Here is a 23948-nt window from a genome sequence, read left to right as displayed (position 1 = left end):
TTTCCAAGTGCCATTTGATGGTGTAGGAAACTGTACTCACTGACACCTTGGCTTTCTTTGCAATTTCTCTAAAGCAAAGACCTAGACTTTTAAGGGTTATAATGGTCTGTCTGTCTTCCTTTGTTAATTGCCTTTTTCTCGCCATTATGAGAGCAATATACTACTTCCTGCAGTACAATACTGTCCACATAATGCTTAAGAGGGTGTAGTAACAGTCTGTTCCAACACTGCTTTTATACAGACAGAGGGTTTATAAGTAATCAACAAAAGTTGGGACACCTGTAGGAATTGTTAGCATCAACTTTCAAGGCTTAATTTACTTCCATTGCTGCAGAACAGCTGTAAGTTGTTAACCCATTACTTGTTCCCTGAAAAAGGCCTTTTTGTATAACTCTGAAATGTACATTATTTTTCAGTTTTTGGTAACCTAAACTTTTTTTTTTTTAACCTCTGGCAGTTTACCGCTTACCTTTGTACCATTTCAGGTTATTCACTGGACTTGAACTGCTTAAATTTCAATAAAAACTGGAAAAATGGGGGTGTTCTAAAACTTTTGACCGGTAGTGTATATATATATATATATATATATATATATATATATATATATATATATATATATATATATATATATAAAAATAACATCACAATTCAAATAAAAAAGTGCACATTTTGTAATCTGATTATTAGATCAAGAAATTGCCATAGATGGATATATGAATTAATAATAATAATAATAATAATAATAATAATAATAATAATAATAATAATAATAATGTATTTTATTAACAAGTTGTGTAACTTAGTCTGGTTTACTTGCGTTGGGTTAAAGGCAGCAGGAAGAGCTATCTGCTGTGCTTTTTTTGCTCTCAATATAAGCAACAGCTACTTAACCAATTATATTTAGACAATTTTTTCCTCCTCATTTGAGTTTTTTCATCTCCCTTCTTTTACTTTTGTTCTACTTGCTAGATCTATCCATTGTTTTCTTATTTCAGGTACCGTTCTCTGCTCCACCCCTAGAGCATTTACTGCATCCGTGATTATCTGTCACTTTTATTTCTTGTCTTCTTTAGTTAAACTTCCAGACAACTTGCCAAATAGAACAGATTTGTGTTGGCCAACCATTTCTATAATTGCATCAATTTCTTCTTTGACAAAATGTGTTTTTCTTTGCAGCCCTTGCCATTGTGTTGTTACCTAATTGGCCACTGGGCTTTAAAGTGGATTACCGAGTTACTGATTTTTTTGAGCGCAGATCACAAAACAGTGATCGCAAGCAACAGCACTTGCGAAGTGCTTTATGAAACGCATGCAGCACCGACCTCTGCGTCCTCGCAAATCGCAGAACTTCTATGAAACAGGCCCCTGAAGTTTTAACATCTGTCGATGATGGACAAGAGGTTTATGAATGGGACACAAGCTGGTCTTGGTTAAGACACTGGCTGTTGACTTTTCTACTGCTTTCCTGTATCTGTGTGCTCTTTAAAAACAGACACACGGAAATAATTATTTTCTTGTTCATACAACTGAATATGCACTTTATAAACTAGCCAAACAAAAAGCTTTGTAAAAGTCAGGCCCACTAGGGGAATCTGTAAAAATAAAAACTAAAAAGAGGGATGGGCAAACTGCCCAAAGAATGAGAAATCCAGCATGAAAAATACCTCTTTTGAGTTCTCATTCTCCAGTAGAACGAAATGGTGTTAGAGGCTAAATATACAGGCTCACAACAGCCACAGGGACAGAGGGCCAAAGGCTGAGTCACAGATGTGTATGAACAGAGATTTTGCAAGTAATGTATCCACCAGCAACTTTAACTGAACACCAAGGCAAAAAAAAAAATACATGTCTATGCAAGTCACTTAAAGGTTCCTGAAACAAAGCTAATGTTAGTGTTACGACTTCATCAGAAAATTAACTAACAAGATACGACTTCCTCAGAAAATTGACTAACATGAGACATTTTCTGTGGGATCCTGTAACAGTGTGATGTTACATACATGGGTTGTCACTGAAAAATACTGAGGCAGACACAGAGCATTGGGTGTTGACCTGCCGCACAGGCTAGCAGATGTATTTAACACAAGTGCTGACACTAGGGTCCCAGCAATGGTAGCCCTAGTGTCACATTTAATAAAGAAAACAAAACAAAACAAAACAAAACAAAACAAAGCTAAAAATAAAAGTTTGCCACACAAGGCGAGCGCTAGTCCCATTAAAAAGGAACATCCTGCTTCAGGAACCTACTGCTCTATGCAAACCCTCTGTACACTGTGTAGGATCAACATCCCCTAAACTGATATACTTCTGGGCTCCCAGAGTCCCGGCATTCTTACGCCAACTCCTGCCTCTTCAAACGGCCTCGGCTGGGCAATGCCTTCACGAGCACCATCTTGGAGTGGAAGGGTTTCGTGTAGTAGTTTTCTCCATGGAGCGGATGCTCTCCTCTTCGATGTCAACAAAACAAGGCAGTGCATTCGCCTCAGGCTGTGGCACAGATGCCTTTTGAGCTCCGCGCAGCCTCCCCAGGCATTCCCCCCAGCCAATCAAGACCTCCTGGTCAACTCAGCACCAGGTGAGCCCACCTGCTCAATTAGTTCCTTAGCAACGCGTTTCCTGATGCGCGTCCCAGCTGCTTGCACTCAAGAACCAGTGACAGGGTCTCCCTGTCACATATCCCCCCCCACCTTAGAATGGCACCACCGGTCCGTTCGATACCTCTGGCTGGTTCCTCTTCTGTGGGGGTTGGGTCCGCGGTCGTCTTCGGCGCCATCTCAAAAGAAACGGCGACAAGGGACCAAGAAGCCTTGGAAAGGATGCCAGCGCCAGAAAGCTACTATATATTTATAGTCCAAAATTCTTAAAGCAAAAGCATAAACGGGTTTGACATAAAAGTGCATTATAAGCATGACACTACTACTCTACTTCCCCTGACAGTATTATGGAGATGAATGGTTGCAGATTTCAAGCATTCTGATGGAGCTGGAGAACCTTTTGTTTCAATAAATGTCATTCCCAGAGGGTTGTGTAACATTGATTCTGGAATGGATGAATTAACAGCACACCCCTATGGGAATGAATACCATTGTAAGTAAAACAAAACAAAATGTGAACTACTTTTTAATGTGGGTTACAAAGCTGACTGCCCCCAACCTGGAAGGGGGGCACACATGCCGCAGCAGAGCTGCACGCAACGAGCCTTTGAGGAACGAACACAGATGTAGGCGTTTGGGAGAAACATTAAAAAACAATAGGCTTGCCTTAGGAATGTTTCTCCTTATAAACTGTGTATGGTAATGCACTCTGGGACATACATTTCTCAAAGTGAAGGGCAGTAAAGACATCAAGATGTTTCCTCATAAAAAAGTGGCATGCTAAAGACAGGTGGTACTTTGTATATATACACTACTGGTCAAAAGTTTTAGAACACCCCCAATTTTCCAGTTTTTATTGAAATTTAAGCAGTTCAAGTCCAGTGAATAACCTGAAATGGTACAAAGGTAAGCGGTAAACTGCCAGAGGTTAAAAAAAAAAAGTTTAGGTTACCAAAAACTGAAAAATAATGTACATTTCAGAGTTATACAAAAAGGCCTTTTTCAGGGAACAAGTAATGGGTTAACAACTTACAGCTGTTCTGCAGCAATGGAAGTAAATTAAGCCTTGAAAGTTGATGCTAACAATTCCTACAGGTGTCCCAACTTTTGTTGATTACTTACAAACCCTCTGTCTGTATAAAAGCAGTGTTGGAACAGACTGTGTTACTACACCCTCTTAAGCATTATTTGGACAGTATTGTACTGCAGGAAGTAGTATATTGCTCTCATAATGGCGAGAAAAAGGCAATTAACAAAGGAAGACAGACAGACCATTATAACCCTTAAAAGTCTAGGTCTTTGCTTTAGAGAAATTGCAAAGAAAGCCAAGGTGTCAGCGAGTACAGTTTCCTACACCATCAAAAGGCACTTGGAAACTGGAGGAAACTCTGACAGGAAGAGGTCTGGCAGACCCAAAGCCACAACAGAATCAGAAGACAAGTTTCTGAGAGTCAACAGCTTGCGTGATAGGCGGCTCACAGGACAACAGCTTCAAGCACAGCTTAACACTGGTCGAAGTAAGCAAGTATCAGTTTCAACTGTGAAGAGAAGACTTCGAGCTGCAGGTTTGACAAGTCGAGTGGCAGTAAGAAAGCCATTGCTAAGATGGCAAAATAAGAAAAAGAGGCTTGCCTGGGCCATGAAGCACCGCCAGTGGACTACTGAAGACTGGAAGAAGGTCTTATGGACCGATGAATCAAAATTTGAAATCTTCGGTTCATCACGCAGGGTTTTTGTACGCCGTCGAGTAGGCGAAAGGATGGTTCCTCAGTGTGTGACACCAACTGTCAAACATGGAGGAGGAAGCGTGATGGTCTGGGGCTCTTTTGCTGGATCCAGAGTCGCTGACTTGCACAGAGTGAGTGGCACCCTGAACCAAAACTGCTACCACAGCATTTTGCAGCGCCATGCAATACCCTCTGGTATACGCCTAGTTGGTCCGGGGTTCATCCTACAGCAAGATAATGACCCAAAACATACCTCCAGGCTATGTCAGAACTACCTTAGAAGAAAAGAACAAGACGGTAGGCTTCAAATCATGGAATGGCCAGCACAGTCTCCAGACTTAAACCCCATCGAGCTGGTTTGGGATGAACTGGACAGAAGGGTGAAAGCAAAGCAACCTACAAGTGCAACACATTTGTGGGATCTTCTGCAACAGTGTTGGGAAGAACTTTCCGAACAATATTTGATTTCCATTGTAGAAAGAAAGCCACGAGTGTGTTCGGCTGTTATATCTGCAAAAGGTGGCTACTTTGATGAGTCCAAAATTTAGATTAAATTTTGTTAAACAAAACGATTCCATGATTTCTTTTTTATCTCCAATTGTTTATTTGTTCTATGCTTTAATTTCAGAGTACATTGAGACATTAAACTGCGTAAATTTCAATAAAAACTGGAAAAATGGAGGTGTTCTAAAACTTTTGACCGGTAGTGTATATAAAAAAGAACAGTGTTTCCATATAGCTTTATGCAGGTGGTCCCTGTTATGAGACTGGATTTGGAACCTTGGGTGCAGGGATGCACAACCACACCTGTTCAGCAGGCCCGTGTTTGACGCTCAGGTCAGGTTTAAAGAATGTAAAGAAACCTGTTAACTGCTCAATAGATAATGTTCGACTGCAAATGAACACATTATGTACTGTTGTTAAGGCACCAAACACCCTTGTGCAATATTATTATTATTATTATTTATTTCTTAGCAGACGGGCAGCAGTGTGGAGTAGTGGTTAGGGCTCTGGACTCTTGACCGGAGGGTTGTGGGTTCAATCCCCAGTGGGGGACACTGTTGCTGTACCCTTGAGCAAGGTACTTTACCTAGATTGCTCCAGTAAAAACCCAACTGTATAAATGGGTAATTGTATGTAAAAATAATGTGATATCTGTATAATGTGAAATAATGTATAATGTGATATCTTGTAACAATTGTAAGTCGCCCTGGATAAGGGCGTCTGCTAAGAAATAAATAATTGTGCAATAAAAATCAAATCATTATTTGTTCCTTTTATTAGCATATGGCATTTTTGTTCTCTGGCATTATGCTTCCAGCAGATGGCCACATAGACTTAAACATCTTTATGGATAAAAAAATATGGAACTGTAGCAACTCCACCAATTATTAGTGCTAGTCCAAAATTATTAGACTATTCTAAAATATGATATTCAGACTGAAATCCCAGGGTGTATATTTTGTGTCTGAATTACTGTCTGTTTGTTTTGTTGAACTGGTATAGTTTGGTTTCAATACTCCTGCCCTATTTATTTTTGTCCTGTGCCTCCTAGGAAGGTTGGTTTACAAATGAAACTGCAGGAAAGCATCATGATGCAAGAGACCATATGTTATTGTAAATTATGTTTTTTGCACTGACCTACAACTTAATATGCAGGATTACAAATGTTTTAATATAGAGTTGTATTTTCACATGGAATACATATTAACAACAACACTAGAGGGGATGAGCAGTACTTGCCTACGAGGAGGGGGCTCCCTGCACTCAGCGCTAGTCTGGTCCCAGTGGTGGTAACGAGGAGGCTGTGAACTCCAGGGCCTGCTCTTGAGGTCACCACAGCCCAGTCTTCAGACTCTGGGAAGGCTTGTGGGGGATCTGAAAGGGTAGGAAGTGTTGAAAGAGACCTGCTGGGGAGAGAGCCAGGCACTGCAGGAAGGGAGAAACCTACACAGCTGCTGCCAGAGGTTTTATGATGTATATTCCCCTCCAAATCATTGCAACCAGAGGTCTACCATGACATAACATGGTTACCGTTTGGAAGATTGTATTAGTAAAACAATTCTCCTTTAATCATTTTACTGTACATGGTTTTGTTTCCATACTCACAGGCCACTCAGATAAAGTTATTTTTTTTTCCCTGCCTGAATACTACTGGGTATATTCTATTGATCCAGTACAGTAGGTGGCAGATCTAAACACCATCATTATATTAATCATTAAAATAGGACCCTCCCTGACTTTTCACATATTTTTCATGAAAGTAATACACTAAAACACACACATGAAGTACAGTGTTTCATTTTCATAACCTTGGTACCCAAAATAACACATTTTAAATGTACTAACAGTGACAGTATTTAGAAACTATACTCCCTTAAACTCATGTTCTGAGTCGCTTATTAGGGGGTCACATGTGGGGTCCTTTCAAACCATGGAAAAGCAAAACAAGTACATCTCTTTTGTGTCAGGATAAAATGGGGTTCAATTGAAGAAGTGTGTAATAAAAGGCAAGACATTTTATGAATGGTTACTTGCCGTTAAAAAACAGACCCATTTCAATACAAAATAAGATATGTCAGTAACTTACAGTACATACACCCCGCCAAGGATATAAATATCTCATTACTGGTGTCAGTATTATGAAAAGTAGTACATATCAAAACAAAAGTGGGTCATTTGAGTGACAAAGAGGACTAGGATTGCATGTCCAAAGTTGGCATACCTCTCTCATCTCCAATGTGGTAGTGCCTAGTACCTAACCATACTGTAATCAAACCTCTACCTTGGTTCAGTGACCTACCTAGCAAGAGAAGCTGTGTTACTTCAGTTACTTGTCCATAAGGATTCGCTGCCTGGCAGGTGTATCGCCCCTGATCAAGCAGAGAAGCGTTCACTATCAGCAGAGATCCATCCTTTGACTGATAGTGGTTGGGGACAGACTTGCCATTCACTACTGTCCAGGAGATTTTTGATTTAGGGATGCCTGTAATATAATTCAGAAATAATTATTTCGGCATTACTGTATATAGTGTCCATTTCAGAATTGGGAATGTAAACGTAAAAAGTTTTGTTTTTGTCTTTATGAAGCTACAAGTAACATTTCAGCTGATAAAATACCCAGCAAAGTCATTAGAATCATGAGAAAAATAATACAAAATTGAGAAGAAAGAGAAACATTGAATTAATTGTTGGAGGTGTAGACTAAGTGGTCCTTTGAAGATAATAATGATGGATTTGTACGATGATCCACTGCGTGTGTGCAATAGATCTTTCCAGTATCCCAGGATTTAGGAACTCCAAAAGATAATTCTTTCATACTGAACTAAATGCCAGTGTTATCTCTGACTTCTAATCTCCAGTGACTCTGACTGTATAAACAAGATTACTGCATAGCTGATAAACATATCAGTAAATCTTTGTTTCCTTTCAATTCTTCCTCTTTTTAAAATGTTAAAACTAAAGTTTTTTTTAAAATAAAAACTCAGACAACATTACAAAAATACATTTAAAAGAGGTGCACAGTTGGATGAAAAGTAGGATACGATGCTGAATATGAACAGACCCATGCCGGGGTTCCATGCCTGTACGGCTTGTAACGCCAGTATCCCACAAGAGGATAACCATACCCTCTGTGTGCGGTGCTTGGGTGTTCCGCATGCCACCATGGTCCTTGAGAGGGATGTGGCTTGCAGCGTCTGCGAGGCTTTTCAGCCTAGAGTGAAAGAGGCTCGTCTGGAGAGAGCCAGAAAGGAGAGCTCCGCGTCCTACGCGGTGGGGTCGTCGGCGGCCTTTGGTTCCCCCGACAACGCGCCCCTGGACTCCCTGCCTGACATCCCGAGTGCGCAGTGTAACCGCTCCCCGTCTCCAGCCGCAAAGCGGGTAAAACGCTCCAGGCAGGCAAGGGATATTATGGACCTGATATTATGGACGCGCTCACCCCAAACTACTCAGCCCCAGCCCCAGCAGCACCAGCAAGGCCCCGAAAGGCTGGCGGCCTCAGACCCCCTTTTCGGCACAACAGCTGCAATACTGGCGCGCTTGCACCACGGATACCTGGGTGCTCACCACCGTGCGAACCGGCTATGCGCTTCAGTTTCACTCGGGACCTCCTCCCTTTCGGGGCGTTTTAAACACCTCCGTAACAGACCCCTTGCAAGCCTTGGTACTTCAAGAAGTAGTGGCTGCCTTGCTGCGCAAGCAGGCCATTTGTCGAGTAGACCCCGTCTCCCAGGAGGAGGGGTACTACTCGAGATACTTTCTGGTACCCAAAAGAGATGGAGGGGTTCGCCCCATCTTAGATCTGAGGCTCTTGAACGGGTTTCTGAAAGAAAGGAGGTTCCGAATGCTGACACACCGTCACATCCTCCAGACTGTCCGGCTGGGCGACTGGTTCACAACTGTGGACTTGCGGGACGCATACTTTCATATCCCCATTCGTCCAGAGCACAGGAGATACCTGCGGTTTTCCTTTCAGGGAAGCGCGTATGAGTTTGCTGTGCTGCTGTTCGGGCTCTCCATAGCTCCGCGTACGTTTTCAAAGTGCGTAGACGCTGTACTGGCTCCCCTGCGACTGCAAGGGATCAGGGTTTTAAACTATCTCGACGACTGGTTGGTTTGTTCCCAGTCTCGAGAGGGAACTCTAGCCCACACGGCAATTGTGACAGAGCATCTGGTCAGGCTGGGTTTAGCCTTGAACGATGCAAAGAGTCGGCTCGCACCAGTGCAATGCACCACATATTTGGGGCTCCGGCTGGACTCCAATGCAATGCGCGTATACCTGTCGGACGACAGGATAGCAGCTATTCAAGATTGCCTCTCCCTGTTTCGACAGGGATCGAAGGTAACCCTCAGGTTGTGCCAGAAACTACTGGGTCTGATGGCCGCAGCCACAGTAGCGATCCAGCTGGGTCTGCTTCGCATGCGCCCGCTGCAAGCGTGGCTCAATGCGTTTCACCTCAATGCCAGACGCGACAAACACCGCAGGTTGACTGTGTCTCACACATGCTCACCGGCCCTACGCTGGTGGAGGGTTCCCTCTCACCTGCGCAAGGGTGTGCAAATGGGAGTAATATTGAATTTAATTATTGTGCTGCGGCTAGCTGTGCTACGCCGCATACTTTCACCAGATTCTACCGCATTAATGTGGTAGATCCTGCTGTGCCATCTGTGGGTACAAGGGTCCTTGAGGATGTAAGTTCGCACCGCTAACCTCTGGTTAGACAGCGTTGTGCGTCCCTCATATGCTGCCGTTCCTTCTCCGCGACGGCTCTGGTATACATTATCCCATACTTAATGTTGGTGGTCGTCTTCGACTTGAAAGGGAACGTTGGGTTACCTACCGTAACCCTGGTTCCATGAAAGAGAAGACGACCACCAACCATTAGGTCGCTCCGGTCGCCCTCACGGGTTCGGCGGAAAAAGAGGGAGATCTTCCGGTGAGTGACGGTTTTGTACCCTCGGTAGGCGGGACCGAGTGCGTCATCACAGGAAGGGGCCTTCGGCAGCTCTGATATAGAGAGCTCAGTATTACCTACCTCTAGGGCAGGGAATATCCCATACTTAATGTTGGTGGTCGTCTTCTCTTTCAGGTAACCCAATGTTTTTAGCTTTCAATCCAGTGAAAAAATGTGGGTTGTTTGCTCAATACTAGTACATTACTAGCAAAGGGCGATCAAGACGAAATACAATCAAAGATTAAAAACGCCACAAATGTCTTTCGACTGAAGCTCTCCAATTTCCCTGCCATCATCAGTGATTTGTGTGGTAACAAGCAGGGACATCCATCACACTGATACTAGGTAAGCGTTTTATTATTCTTTTTTAATTAGCATCAGTACTGTACGTTTTAGTCACCAATAATTAAAAAATGCCAGTAATATGTTTTCGTATTGAGGTCAGCTGTAGAGATGCGTAGATAGTGAACTTTTCTTTGCCTTCTTTTCTATAACTTTATCATCAATATAAATACATGATTGCGGTAAACTTGTGCGCGCGAATTAAAAAACAAAACTGTTTGCCAATACTGTAAAATGTCGCAGAAGAAAATCCACTCGTTTTTTCAGCGCGGCCACAGCAAGAGTGAAATAGAACAAAGCTCACAAACACACTAATAAAAGAGTTTACAAAAAAGAGAAAAAAATTCCCACAAGCTGAAAGCCAGTGAAAATGATTCATTATATTATATATCCTTTTTTTTTTTTTTTACTTACAACACAAAAAATGCACAAACGTGAACGCCAATACTGAGTCCGTACCCAAGCAATTGCATGAGAAATTTGGACAACATTGCTTATTTGGAAGGGGGTTTATGGGGGAAGGATACCTACTTTGATGCCAAAAAAGGACTATATTACAATGATCTCTGGGTTAGAGATCTGTTTGTTCTCCTGACCCAAGCAAAATGGAGACCAGGAGTTCACTCTGTGTGGAGTTCATCAGATGAGGTAAGAAGCTCAACTGCAGAATTCTAACCAAATAAAATAATAAATAACCTATATACAACCGCAATCAAAATACAGCAATTACCACCAAGAAATGGCAAGTTTTATGAATTTTTTTTTTTTTTTCAGGGCTTTCGTTTTTGATATACTGTATGAAATTAGTGTTTTCGGTTACTTTCCAAAATGCTTGAGCGTTTTTTTTCTATCAAAATATGCATAGTAGAGGGGGCTCCCGGGGGTGGCGCATCTGATATAGCCTGGACGTCGCTGGTTATAGTCCAGGCTATTCCACTGCCAACCGTGGATGGGAGCTCCCAGGGGGCGGCAAGTGGGGGGTAGGGCGGGTAGGGTTTTGGTCAGCCAGGGTGTCCTCGGAGTCTCCAATAGAAATGTAGGAATGTGCTGTCACTCAGTAGCTTGGGCGGGTTTAAAGTATTCTGAACGAATCAATGATAGATACAAGTCTGGAAGGCTTCATTTTTTTTGTATCTGGGGAGTTTTATCGGGTTTTATCGGTTAAAACCGAAAATCAGAAGCCCTATGTATGTTGCACGTTACCCGAGAAGGTATTTTTTTACTGTGTGATATTTTCATGATATGCTCACCTTCAGCCTGACACCTGAGGGTGATGTTGGCACCGAGACGGGCCTTAACTCTGCCTCCCACATCTACTACACTCACAGAGCTCAAGTCCAGGATCACATGCTCGCCTTTGGAACCCTGGATCAGTGGCTTTCCTGTGAGAGTAAAACAACAACAACAACAAAAAATAAACTAATGAACAAAATAACATAAATTGATATAACATCGGTATGTAATGATAGGATAACAACAAACAAGAATAAACGTAACTTCAAAAATTATATTTTACAACCTTTATTTTGTAATAGAAGCATGGAAACTGAAATTCCACCAAGTATCAGGCTTCATGCAATACCAATGAGCAGACTTCAAGAGACTATGTGAGGATAACACATGTATGCTGAAGCAGACTGAGTAAGCAGGTAAGTAGGAGATGTTTTGCATTAAACCATGTTAAAAGCAAAAAACACAACCAACATTGTTTGAGTTACGTGTGTTAATGTTTTTATGTCTGTATACAAAAAATAGTACAAATAGAAAATGTATTAAAACTCAACGCTACTGGTTCTGAACTACCACGTGATAGGAACAAAATGGCAAAGAAAGCTACATATCTGTTTTTTATTTCATTTACCATAGGTTTACATAATATGTACTGTTTTATCTAGTGTCTTTTGGGACATATTAGTTTTTAGAAACATCAATACTGCTGAGTGTGGTTTTAAACTGAAAGGGCACTCAAACCTGTCAGTGTGATAGTGGAGGAGAGGGCAGTGGCGCCAATACTGTTCCTTGCAGTACATGTGTAGAATCCCACATCAGTCTCACTGGGTGAAAAAATCTGCAGGGATCCATCTGGGAGCATTCCAACCCTGTAATAAAAAATAAAAAATACAGCAATTCAGCCTTTTCCTTCAACACTTCTACTGAGACAGGAACAGGTTTCCCACATGACATTTATGTAGTCATGATTAAGGCCCCTACACACCTTATGCAATGCAACAGGAAAGATCCTGAATACTACTTATAAGAACCTTTCACATCCCAGGAGACAAAACCGTTTGCACCGGGGCAATGCAAAACCAACAGCATTGAATTCAATTTTACAATTATTGCACAGATGTGAGTAATACTTACCTACTGCTGGCTTTCAACTGCTCTCCATTCTTAGACCAGCTAATGGTTGGTTCTGGATTCCCTACAGCTTCACACTTGACAACCAAGAGGTTAATCCAGCTACGAAGGAGGACTGTGTGACCAACATGGACAACAACCTCAGGAGAGGACAAGTGTTGTTTCAGATGAGCATGTGTCTTCGTCACAATTGAAGGAGCCCTTAGATGCTGCCTGGGGTGCCCCATAGACTCGCTAGAGCTTGACAAATCTCTATGTGGTGTGATTGGGGTTCCAGGATTAGATTTATGGATCAAAGATTCCAGTGAAGTGGAGTCGTCTTTTTCGTGATGCCTCATGGTGGACTCGTTGCTCTCAGCCTGGCTCTTTGTAACCTCCGCCAACAGCTGGGTGAGGAGACGGTCGGCATAATTGCCCCTGAGCTCCTCGGGCTGTGCGGACAAATTCTTGATGATCTCATCCAGCCTTCTTTGCTCGGCGACCATGGTCAGTGGAGCTGTTGCCTCCAGGCTATGGTCCTCCTCAGAGAAGGAGATGTTTCTCTCCAATGATTCCTGCAGCTCCCAAGAGTCTGGGCTCTCCCTAGCCAGCCCTTTCATCTCAAGAAGTCGTAGAACAATGTTGTCGTACTGGCTAAAGTGATCCCGGAAGACCCATGTTTTGTCATTACCCAAGGATTCTGTAATTGTCCTACCATTGGATATCAACCATGGCTTGTCTTTTGACTTTTTAATTTTTGCTGCAGATGGTGGGGCAATGAGCTTATGGTTACCACCAATGAGCTTGACAATGAAGCTCTCCCTCATTGGCCCTGCCACACATGTATAGGTCCCAATGTCAGATGGCTTGAGGTGGTGGATTTTAATATATCCATATGGAGTGACTGTAAGGTGAGGTAAGCTGGTTAAGGGCATGCCATCCTTTTCCCAGTTGATTAGAGATTTCCGGAACCTTCTGACAGGACACCTTAGAACGATGGAGGTTTTTGGTTTCAGATAAGCATATCCACCCATGACAAACTGCAGCTTTCTCTCTTTTCTGAACTGCATGTAAACTTTCCTCGAAGTTATTATGTGTGGAGCCAGTTTTTGGCCAAGATTCAAAGATCCTAGAATGAAATAACAAAAAAAAAAAAAGGAAATTTCTTTTGGAACCAGCTTTACAAGCAGAATTTTAGAATCGTCTCAAAAAGGTTTAAATGATACAAAACAATATTAATTGGTGTCTATTTATTACAGTCTTCCAATAAGAAGAAAACAAACTAATTTAATTACAGTATTTCCCTATAATATGGCCACCCAGAGTTGCCTGCCCTTCACACCTACAGTAGATGAATTACCCCACACCTTATAAAGACTGAGATGACAGGTGTGAGTGTGAGTGTGTGTGCGTTTACTCAATTTTGTGCTTGGCACACTATACAACAAGGAAAAGAAACCAGGTTGCTACATTAGTTCACACAGACCACAGAACTTCTTACTTGCACAGGATGCTAGTGAGCAGGGTCTGACAGAAGAAGGCTGAAGTAAATTTGAACAGGATGAAGAGTCAAGGGTCACATATTGACCGTTTTCATCCATCTTCCTGCAGACCACTGGAAGAACCTGGGTGCCTTCTCCACAGCTTGCAGAGCACTGGCAGAAACAATAAATATAAATCACAAAACCATGCACACAATTTAACACTACTGGCACTGGGCACTTGAGAAGGAAGTCCACAAGAGAGGCCAAGGATTCACTGTTAAACATATATTTAAGAAAGGTTACGAAACAAACTAACTTGGGAAGATTTTTTTTTTTTCCAAATTAAAAGTTATGAGAAAATAAATATGGTTTGACTCCCAAATAATACTTAAATACGTAAATTGGAACTGAAAAAAAAATAGTGTACTGCTCATCAAACGAGCAAGAAGACAATGAAGTAAAACAGTTTTAACTTAAGAAAACAAACTTTATTCAGTGGTAAACATGCAGAGTTCCATATTTTATTTTTCATATTATGCATTTATACTTATGAGAGATTTCAACAGAATAAAAAAGCTATATATTTGAAAAAAGTATTTACGACCTACTTACCTGTGACCACTCCAGAGACCCCCACTCTGCAGGACATGCCCTGTTCTCACAGGGTTGCTGGGTAATTGGATTCGGAGGAGAGCAGAAGGTTTCAGGCAGCTCCAGGAAACTGCCATCAGCCAGTCTCTGCTTACAGAGAATCTCCCGGGTCTGAACACCACCTCCACAGCTGCGGGAACACTGTGAAACAAAGAAAAATGATGTAGGGAGTTACAAAGGATGTTTTATTCACCAGTTACATAGGGTGTGAAAATACATTTGCAAAACACATAGTCCCTTCACACAGACATAAACAACCAAGATGGCTGCTTCCGCATCCAGCACTCAAAGAAAATCGCAGACATTTGCCAAGCTTTTTGAGATGTTATAGTAATAAAATAATGACTTGGATAGCATTATTGAGGAGTTTGGTGATAAATCGAGTGAACAAGAGAGGACGTAAGAGATATGTGATAAACACAGCGAACACGTGGAGTGGCAGGGCTATAGAGGCATACCCAGAAATACTATATCAAACACTCACTGCTGCACTACAGTAGGTTGTGTGTTCTACGCCCTTTAGGTTCAAGACAGTTATGTTTAGAGGTTTTGCAATGCAGCTATTCACTTGATGACAGCACAAATGCAATTGGCTGTAGGTCTACCACATGTGCCTTGAAAAATATTGTAATAAAAAGCTCTACTAGTAGAGTACGTAACCCTGCATTCCAGCTTGCCTATTTATTTTCATTTTTTTAATTGTCAGGTCTAATTTGTACTGGGATGACAATCTTATTTCTGGGTTTTAGTTATTAAACTAAAAAAGGGGGTTCTTAATTATGAACACATTTTCTCACAGAAACTGTGATTTTTTTCCAACTGATTGTCAATAATGCGTAATGTAATTTCCACACAACACTTACTGTGAGTCATCATGCAAAATGTTGCTGTGTTTATTAATCCGACACAGATGGTTTGGCTTTTTTCATGTCCTGTGCAAATATGATTGGCCTGATCTGGGGAGTTGAAAATGCAATGCTCACACAGGCAAATTTGGACACCAATGCAAAAACAAATTCACTGATGATCCTGATCTTACTTGGGCCCTTTTTTAACTGCATCTGATCAGTGAACCAAACCCTTGTATGGCAAAGTGAATCACCTGCTGCCAGTCTTGTGGGTACCAGGCGGACGGGCAATCAAAGCGGTTGCAGGCCTGCACCTGGGTGGGCTTGGCCGGCCGGCACTTCTCACCGCTAAGGGTGACGGTCTTGTTGCTCTCTCTGGACAGCAGGTGGGTGCACGTCACGTCCCGGGTCCGCAGGCCCACTCCACAGGTGGCGGAACAGGAACTCCACTTTCCTGTTTCCCACCTGAGAGAAACAGCAGAAAAGCGTGATGCACCGTACCACAGGAGTTCATTTCCTGGCATGGTGACTAATCAATAATCCCAGGAGCTTTGAAATAGCATGTTTAGATAAAATAGAAGTCCATGCAATGAACAAAATGAAAGTGGAGAAGGATTTACTTGGTGGTGAAAAGTGTTGTTAATCTTGACAAGCGAAATGAATAGTCAAACCAAATGAATGGTAAATCTGTTTCTGTTTATTGTGGTTTGTGATATGTTGAAAAGGAGGGAATTAGCAAGCATTAAGGAAACCCAGACTATAAAAATGTATGTCAACCGTGATAACAATAACAATAGGTACCTTCCTGGCGTCATAAATAGCCACCCATAACTATAAAACTGTTTATTGTAGTATATGTAGCAATTCTAAAATAAACTACCTGTAGTAAAATTCTTTGACTGGAAATACTTGGTGACAATGCATTATCTGTATCTGGTACAACTTACCAACAGACAGTGTTTCATTTACATAAGACTGTGTTACAGGGCATACACCAGGAAAACACTGAATGAAGGACAAAAATAAAATAATCTGGAGAAAGAAAAAATACTTTCAACATTTTTTTGACATTGCTTCAGACACCAGTGCAAGTGGTGGAAACTGATCAGGGGCGCAACCCAGATTTTCCTTAGGGGAGGGCTCAGGTTACCTGCCAAGTTGCAGAGGTCCAGAAAATACACCACACTATCGTACGTGGGGGCAGGGTCCTATATAAAACCACAATATATCTAGGGCGGCAATATAGCGAGACCCACAGAAAAAAAAATCACAAATACTATACAATCAAACTCGTTTTATCTTGGGCCTGAAATATTACAAACAGGGCAGCAATACATCCAGAAACACATAGAAATAGGAGGCTAAACTTAATATAAGCTTTTCAATTATGCAGTCTTGCTAGATGAGAATGGCAATCACTGTTTACAGTAGGGTAAAAGTAACAGATTGCATACACTACAAGTAACAGTAATGTTACCTATTACACTATGTAACACAATTTTTGTTCCTTTTTGTTATTTCCTAATTGCTTATGCCTCAAAAGTATAGAAAATGGCTATTATTCCCCACAAACTTTGCTTTTGTGACCAGGAGTGATATTTTGAAATTTACCTATTTCCAATGAGAAAACGGGCGGATTTGTGTCTTTTCGTTCACATAAAGTCAGAAAAAAACAACATATGAATCCAAATTAACATGTATTTATACTAAAGTAATACAAAAATGACTACAAAAGATTTAGAAGTGAGTAGTTTTTCGAGATTTACGATTATACTGTAAATCACTTTCACGAATCAGCCTCCAAATGTAGTCTCCCATCATGTTCTCGTTATACTGTCCTTCATTGACAGCTCATCCAGGAGCCTCAAAGTCCATATCCTTGATGCTCATCTTGATAAATTCAAGGAGAACATGGGAGCGTACTCGGAGGAGCAAGGCGAGCGCTTCCACCAGGATATACTGGACTTTGAACGCCACTACCAAGGACAGTATAACGAGAACATGATGGGAGACTACATTTGGGGGCTGATTCGTGAAAGTGATTTACAGTATAATCGTAAATCTCGAAAAACTACTCACTTCTAAATCTTTTGTAGTCATTTTTGTATTACTTTAGTATAAATTCATGTTAATTTGGATTCATATGTTGTTTTTTTCTGACTTTATGTGAAATTTCAAAATATCACTGTCCTGGTCACAAACGCAAAGTTTGTGGGGAATAATAGCCATTTTCTATACTTTTGAGGCATAAGCAATTAGGAAATAACACTTACTACCCAGGAACCAAAAAAAAAAAAAAATTTGTTACACAGTGTTATCAGTGCTTAATTTGTGCCGGGGCATGCCGAGGCACATCCCCGGAACCTCTTGGCGTGCAGAGTGATACTCCCGGTACCTCTAGTTAAAAATCTCATAAAATGCATTATTTTTAAATTCTCAACACAGTTGTATCAAGTCTGCAATTTCTTAAGTGCGCGCTAAAGTCCGCTGCCACGTTTGTAGCCTACTTTAAATTACGATTTCAGCTTGAGTGCCTTTAAGTGAAATGACACTGGCTGCAACTCTATTGTCGTTTTTTATACACAAGTAAGCTTACTTGATTTTAAAAATGTCATGAAGGATGCAAGCAACTACACTACTTGGTTTGACTAAATGAGTAGTACACAACAAAATATGGAAACTGAACATTAATTTCAACAAAGAACGACAACTTTAATGAAAAAAATGTATTGTAGCCTACTTCAAAAGGAACATTAGCCTGCTATATTATATTAAACCAAAACAATAAAAAATAATTACGATCTGGTTCTCTGTTGCCTTTTTCAATGAATATAATTTAATTAATAGAGAATAAAAACATACTAAGATAACAACTACCTAGCCTAAGTTTAATTAATCATTTTTGTAATCTACCAGCGGCTTCTGTTGCATACACATCGCTGATAATAGTGCAGACTGTGGGTCAAACCAATGTTCGTATTGGGGTGCGTGTTTTCTTTTAAATCAATGCCGTCCTTCTGGAGTCCTCTGAATGCCCTTTAATTTGTTTGTTTTTTAAACCATTTAAATGCAAAACCATAACAAAACATGTATATTATTATTATTTGTTTATTTAGCAGACAGCTTTATCCAAGGCGACTTACAGGGTGTGTGAACTATGCATCAGCTGCAGAGTCACTTCCAACTACGTCTCACCCAAAAGACGGAGCACAAGGAGGTTAAGTGACTTGCTCAGGGTCACACAATGAGTCAGTGGTTGAGGTGGAATTTGAACCGGGGACCTCCTGGTTACAAGCTCTTTTCTTTAACCACTGGACCATACAGCCTCCTATACATGCTTTTTTAAAATTTATTTCTTATTTGTCCTGTGGTTGCCTTTAATTAATTTCTCTGCACGTACTACTACTATGTATATGATGTAGAATACGTGAATGCAAACATCTAACACTAGTAGGTACAACACTCTTTCAAATAATAATAAGTGTTATGATTTTGAATGTGTGGTTCTTAAGGATGGTTTTATTGTCATTGCTTGTGCCCTGGCACCTCTTTCTTTACAAATTAAGCACTGCCTATAATAATAAATACAAATAAATAAAACCTGTGACTTCCTTGTTAGTCAGTCAGGCAGTGTACAATGGGGTACTTTCAGTTACTTTATTCTGCTTGTTTTTCTTGTTCACATGGATGCTGGGACAAATGCTTTTATCCATCCTCTCACAATTGATTCGCATTTGCCAACTTTTAAATCACACACCACATCCAGTTGTTTAGCCCCACTTTTGACTCAATCAATAGCTTTTAACTTTTCTTCTTTAACTTTTTTTTTAATGCAGTAATGATGTATTTGGCAGTAACTATAGTGTTGAGCTCGAAAGAAAATTCAACCGCCAAATCAAATGTTTAACTTTCTAATAAGGCTAATTATATTAGTGTTATTTTATTTTTCGTCATATTTGATTTCAATTAGAAGCGAACCACGTACTTTTCTAAATTGGAAAACGTTGGTATCACCTACATACATAGTTTTAATTGGTTGAATTTTGTCAGCTAGCCTTTGTACGTGTCGTTTTCATTGGTCGCACTTGGTCAGCTGTGTAAATGGTTTCATTGGGTGGAAGGGAAGCAATGTTTGCCGCAGTCAGTGCTTCCGTACAGTACGTGTATACGACTGTATAATAATACAAAACATAAACACAATTGTAATCGCGTCTACCGCTAAGGGGGGGGGGGGCATTAATCCGTTTGAGAATTGTGGCAGTGAGGCTCTGAGGGATACTATTCTGCCTGGTATTCACCTGTGTTCACTCACTGTAATGCTTGCACAGTACCTTGGTGGACAGGGCTCCATGCTGCAGGCCTTGAGCAGCTGAGGGGGGCGTCGATGGCTCACACACAGGCTCTCCTCCACCACTTCTCTCGTCTGCTTGTTCAGGCAGATCACTACCGCCTCCTGCAACCCTGCCCGGGAAACACAGAGACTCACTGTCAAAACCTTATTAACAAAAACACATCCAAGACATGCTTCATTTTTGGTGACGACCAAAGACCAGGAAGTTCTTAATTCCATTAAAAAAAAAAAAAAAAAAACTTGTGTTGTTTAAACCTGTTGCATTTTAAAACAATTCTCATTTGTTTTTGCCTCTGAAAAATTGGCTTTTCACTTCACCCAACACAAACAGTCAATAAAACTATTTTACTTTTGGGTATTTTTAAGTACTACTGATAAAATACTACATATTAAACAGTGCAGTATTAAAGTTGCAGTATTCTTCTGAGAGATGCAACAAATCCAGAGAAGGCTGATTAAAAAACGTATGCCCGAGGACAGTATAAAGACAGACAGTATACAGTTTCTCTTTGGGAGCCTCTGGGTTCATCATGGTCACACATGAATCTGAGGCTCTGACAGTGTGCAAAACTGTCCATTGTCAGAGTGGGGCTCAGCAGCACAAATGAGGGAGAGAACTCTGCTGTCAAAGAATAAACACAAACAAGCAGCACATCAGGGACTACAAATGGATGCCAAATGTTTAGAGAGAATGTTGTCCTCCATCTTTTCTCAAAAGCCATACAAAAGAATACAAATATATTTTAATAACAGAAAAAAATATAATCTAGTAAATCTAAAAACTAGCAGCAAAGAAATTGAAAAAAATAAAATAAGCAGACTACATTAGACACTGCTTCACATTTTTCATGTGTGTTTAAAACACATCAGTTTTGCTGCATCTTGACTGTGCTTGGTTCTACCAAAAAGCTACAGCTTGCCCTTCATTACCAATAAAAACCTTAAATGGGATACTTGATGTATAAATGAAAACAGCCATATTGTGGAGGCCAAGGAGCCCCTAGTTGGTCAGCCTAGTCATTTATGAAGATTACCCATAAGTGCGGTCATACACAACATCATTGTAATATACAAGCAGAACTAGCAAGCTAATATGTTAACACAAGGGATTAGCTGTGCAGATAACCAGATTTAAATATGCGAAGTTAGGACCAACATATTGAACAGTTATTAGTGGTATCTAATAGAGGTGTGCTGATACTCGTAATTTCCTTTAAGACATTAATGAAGAGATTTATTTAATACCTGCCTATAAATACTTCGCAAAGGCAATTACGAGTAGGAGCATCAGCACACCCCTAGCACTGAATCTATTATCCCAAACAATCAGGTTAGAACAGAGACAGCTGTTTTTCATAACTTGTGTGTTTTATATTGATCCCTGACAACCTTCTATATAATTACAACTGTGTTCATTTTATAAATGCCTTTCTTTAACATGTCAATGATGTCATTTGTAAATTGCAGCCTGCTGCTTTTAAAACAACTGGCAATGTCTTGCAGCAACACCATGAAGTTTCATGAGGATATCCGATACAAAATCTAATCAGTAATGCAATGACTTACTATGCTATTGGGTTTCCTAACACTCCAAAGTCACAGGTTAACTCAGATCTATCAAGTAGTGTTTATTAAGAGAGATGAAATACAGGAATAATCTGACCCGACTTGCAGTGTAGGAAACTGAAAACAGGAGTCAGAGCCAAGGGCTTTCTGTGTGTCTTTACAAAACAAAAAATCCAGTGGAACCACTGCTGCTTTGACTAAACTACATAACAAGACTTATCTGCCCTTCTGTTCACATGCCTCCAGGAGCAAGGCACCTGGCAAACCTAACAAAAGGTACCTGTTCTAGTGTAATAAACAGGATGCAAGATATTGGTGAGCTAAAACTTTAGAAGCTTTTTAATGGTGAAGGTGTTATATTTTGAGGGTCAAGTACATTATCAATACTGTAATGTTTTCCTTATTAGTTTTAAAAATATACAACCACCATTGTGTTTTATTTCTAATTATAATTAACATAAACAATGCTAATTCAACCATTAAATCTGAGTTAGGACTACTGTGGATCCATAGATTATACTATGGTTGGGTTAGGACTACAAGGCCATAAAACAAACCTTAAAACACAGCATTAATGTGCATAGTATTAGTTTTGTTACATGCGACCACAGAGATAAAATATCACATTTATCTGAAATAGCAGTTCCTTCACCTTGTTCTATAATACACATTGTATAAAATAAGATAAAAGTTATTATAAAAATGGGCTCAAGGGACCAAGCACTGAAAAGCATTCCGAGATCTCATTAGCCTTATCACACCAATACTTTATTATGTTATCTTATGCCTTATTAATAAGTATAATAGTACACTTGGAAGGTGTGACTAGACTCACGTGCCTCACACTGCTTTAACACAACTCGTGCCATGTGTTATTGCTTACCTATCACACAACGAGCCTACATGCAGATGCAGTATAACATTCTCATCACCTCCTCAAGGGGTATTAAGTAAAAGAGACAAGAGACGTACCACCCCCGCAGGATTCGGAACACTCGGTGAAGCCCTCATACTCCCAGTCGTGGAGCTCATCATCGTCGTCAAGCTGGAAGAGCAGAACCTTGTCCTGCTCCTCTGGGCTGTGGTCCTCCCTCTCTCCTCCGCAGGGTCTACTGTAGCACGGCCGGCTGGCTGGGGGCTTGGGCCCCTCGCACTCGTCATCAGGCAGGTCTGCCACGGTCTGGGAAAAGGACAGCAGAACCTGACACTTCACTCTCCGTCGCTGGTTCCCAATCCCGCAGGTACTGCTGCAGGGGGACCAGGCGTCAGAGACGAACCTAGACACAAACGCAAGGAAACACCATGTGCATATTTTTAGCTACAGATCAATCAATCAATCAATCAATCAATCAATCAATATTTATTTTATATAGCGACTTTCATAGTGGACCAAGCGCTTTACAAGATAGTGAGGAACAATGCATAATACATTAAATACAGTGAAATACAGGGCATAGTACATTAAATACAAACAGTAAAAACAATGCAAATACATTAAATACAAGGTTAGGATGTGAATTCTAAACATTGTGGATCATACAAATAAGATGGTAGTGAAAAACCTGAAGTAGCAATTTAGACAACAGCTAATAACAGATATCTTCCATTGAAGAATGCTTTAGGACCTATAAAGTTTAATTCATCCTTTTTGACAACTACAGTAAACCAAGCACACAGAAGCATGATTTAGTGTAAGTGAGATAAACGCAGTGGGTAACTTAGGTAAGCATGGCAAAACAGTGAAGCATAGGGAGGCATATCAAATCATTCTAAAACACAGCATATTAAATGCATTACAAGACATGGCAAAAGATAGGAATGCAAGCAGATGTACAAATGAGACAGTAAATCATGGCAGTGGTAAACTGTGCAAACTGACCTTTGTAAACTTCTATAGAGAAACAACACAATATACCCCTTGGTTTGTATGCACCATTACAAATCCTAATGTATTTTTTAAGGGGTTTCTCATGCCAGATCTGAATATATTTGATATCTTAATGCTAGTTAGTTTGTAAATGATTGGTAATGTAAATGTTGATACCTCTGCACTGTGTCCATGTGTGTTACCTCTGGGACTTAGGGCTGGAGAAAGTCTCTGCCAAAAATGTCCCTTTTCTTATAGCATTAATCCCCTAAAAATGTGCTGCCATATGGCATGCAGGTATTATTGTTGGCTCTAGAGCACAGATGTATTACATATGCCACGATTATTTATATCTTATACATTAAGGCAAAAGTAATCTAACAGTGTGAAACACAATACATAACGCATGTGGCAGATTTTTGGATCGTACAGTACATACAACACTATGATGGCATACCTGACAAACATTGCCTGAACTAATCTACATAAATGTTTTTTTATTTTGATTTTATATAAATAGAGATGGTTGAATAAGCTGGACTGGACTTTATTTTACACTAGATTTGTAAAATCAGAAAATAATCTGAATTATTACATAACAAGTTCATCCAGCAGTGTCTATCCACCATAGCAGTCATTAAAGGGTTAATTACACATGTTTATCTGGGAAGGCATTGCTATTGGTGGTTTGTCAGTAAAAGCTACCAATTACAAGTCACATC

General features: G+C 40.5%; 1 protein-coding gene across 2 annotated transcripts in view; it reads right to left on the bottom strand.

Annotated features, from left to right (window-relative positions):
* Positions 1 to 23948, bottom strand: part of LOC117409129 (ADAMTS-like protein 1) — a 235444-nt gene that overhangs the window by 9066 nt on the left and 202430 nt on the right. For both annotated transcript variants that reach the window (XM_058999955.1, XM_034014768.3), the window contains 10 exons: positions 22332 to 22636; positions 19774 to 19903; positions 15697 to 15907; positions 14556 to 14735; positions 13961 to 14114; positions 12484 to 13588; positions 12091 to 12218; positions 11370 to 11501; positions 7125 to 7307; positions 6065 to 6199 (listed from right to left, as the gene is read on the bottom strand). In XM_058999955.1, coding sequence (XP_058855938.1) covers positions 6065 to 6199; positions 7125 to 7307; positions 11370 to 11501; positions 12091 to 12218; positions 12484 to 13588; positions 13961 to 14114; positions 14556 to 14735; positions 15697 to 15907; positions 19774 to 19903; positions 22332 to 22636 — 2663 coding nt within the window. The remainder of the gene's footprint in view (positions 1 to 6064; positions 6200 to 7124; positions 7308 to 11369; positions 11502 to 12090; positions 12219 to 12483; positions 13589 to 13960; positions 14115 to 14555; positions 14736 to 15696; positions 15908 to 19773; positions 19904 to 22331; positions 22637 to 23948) is intronic.

Source organism: Acipenser ruthenus, chromosome 2 (genome assembly GCF_902713425.1).
Source record: "Acipenser ruthenus chromosome 2, fAciRut3.2 maternal haplotype, whole genome shotgun sequence".
Taxonomy (NCBI): Eukaryota; Metazoa; Chordata; class Actinopteri; order Acipenseriformes; family Acipenseridae; genus Acipenser; species Acipenser ruthenus.
The sequence above is the reverse complement of the archived record's forward strand: the minus strand, read 5'-3'. Positions and strand labels throughout refer to the sequence as shown.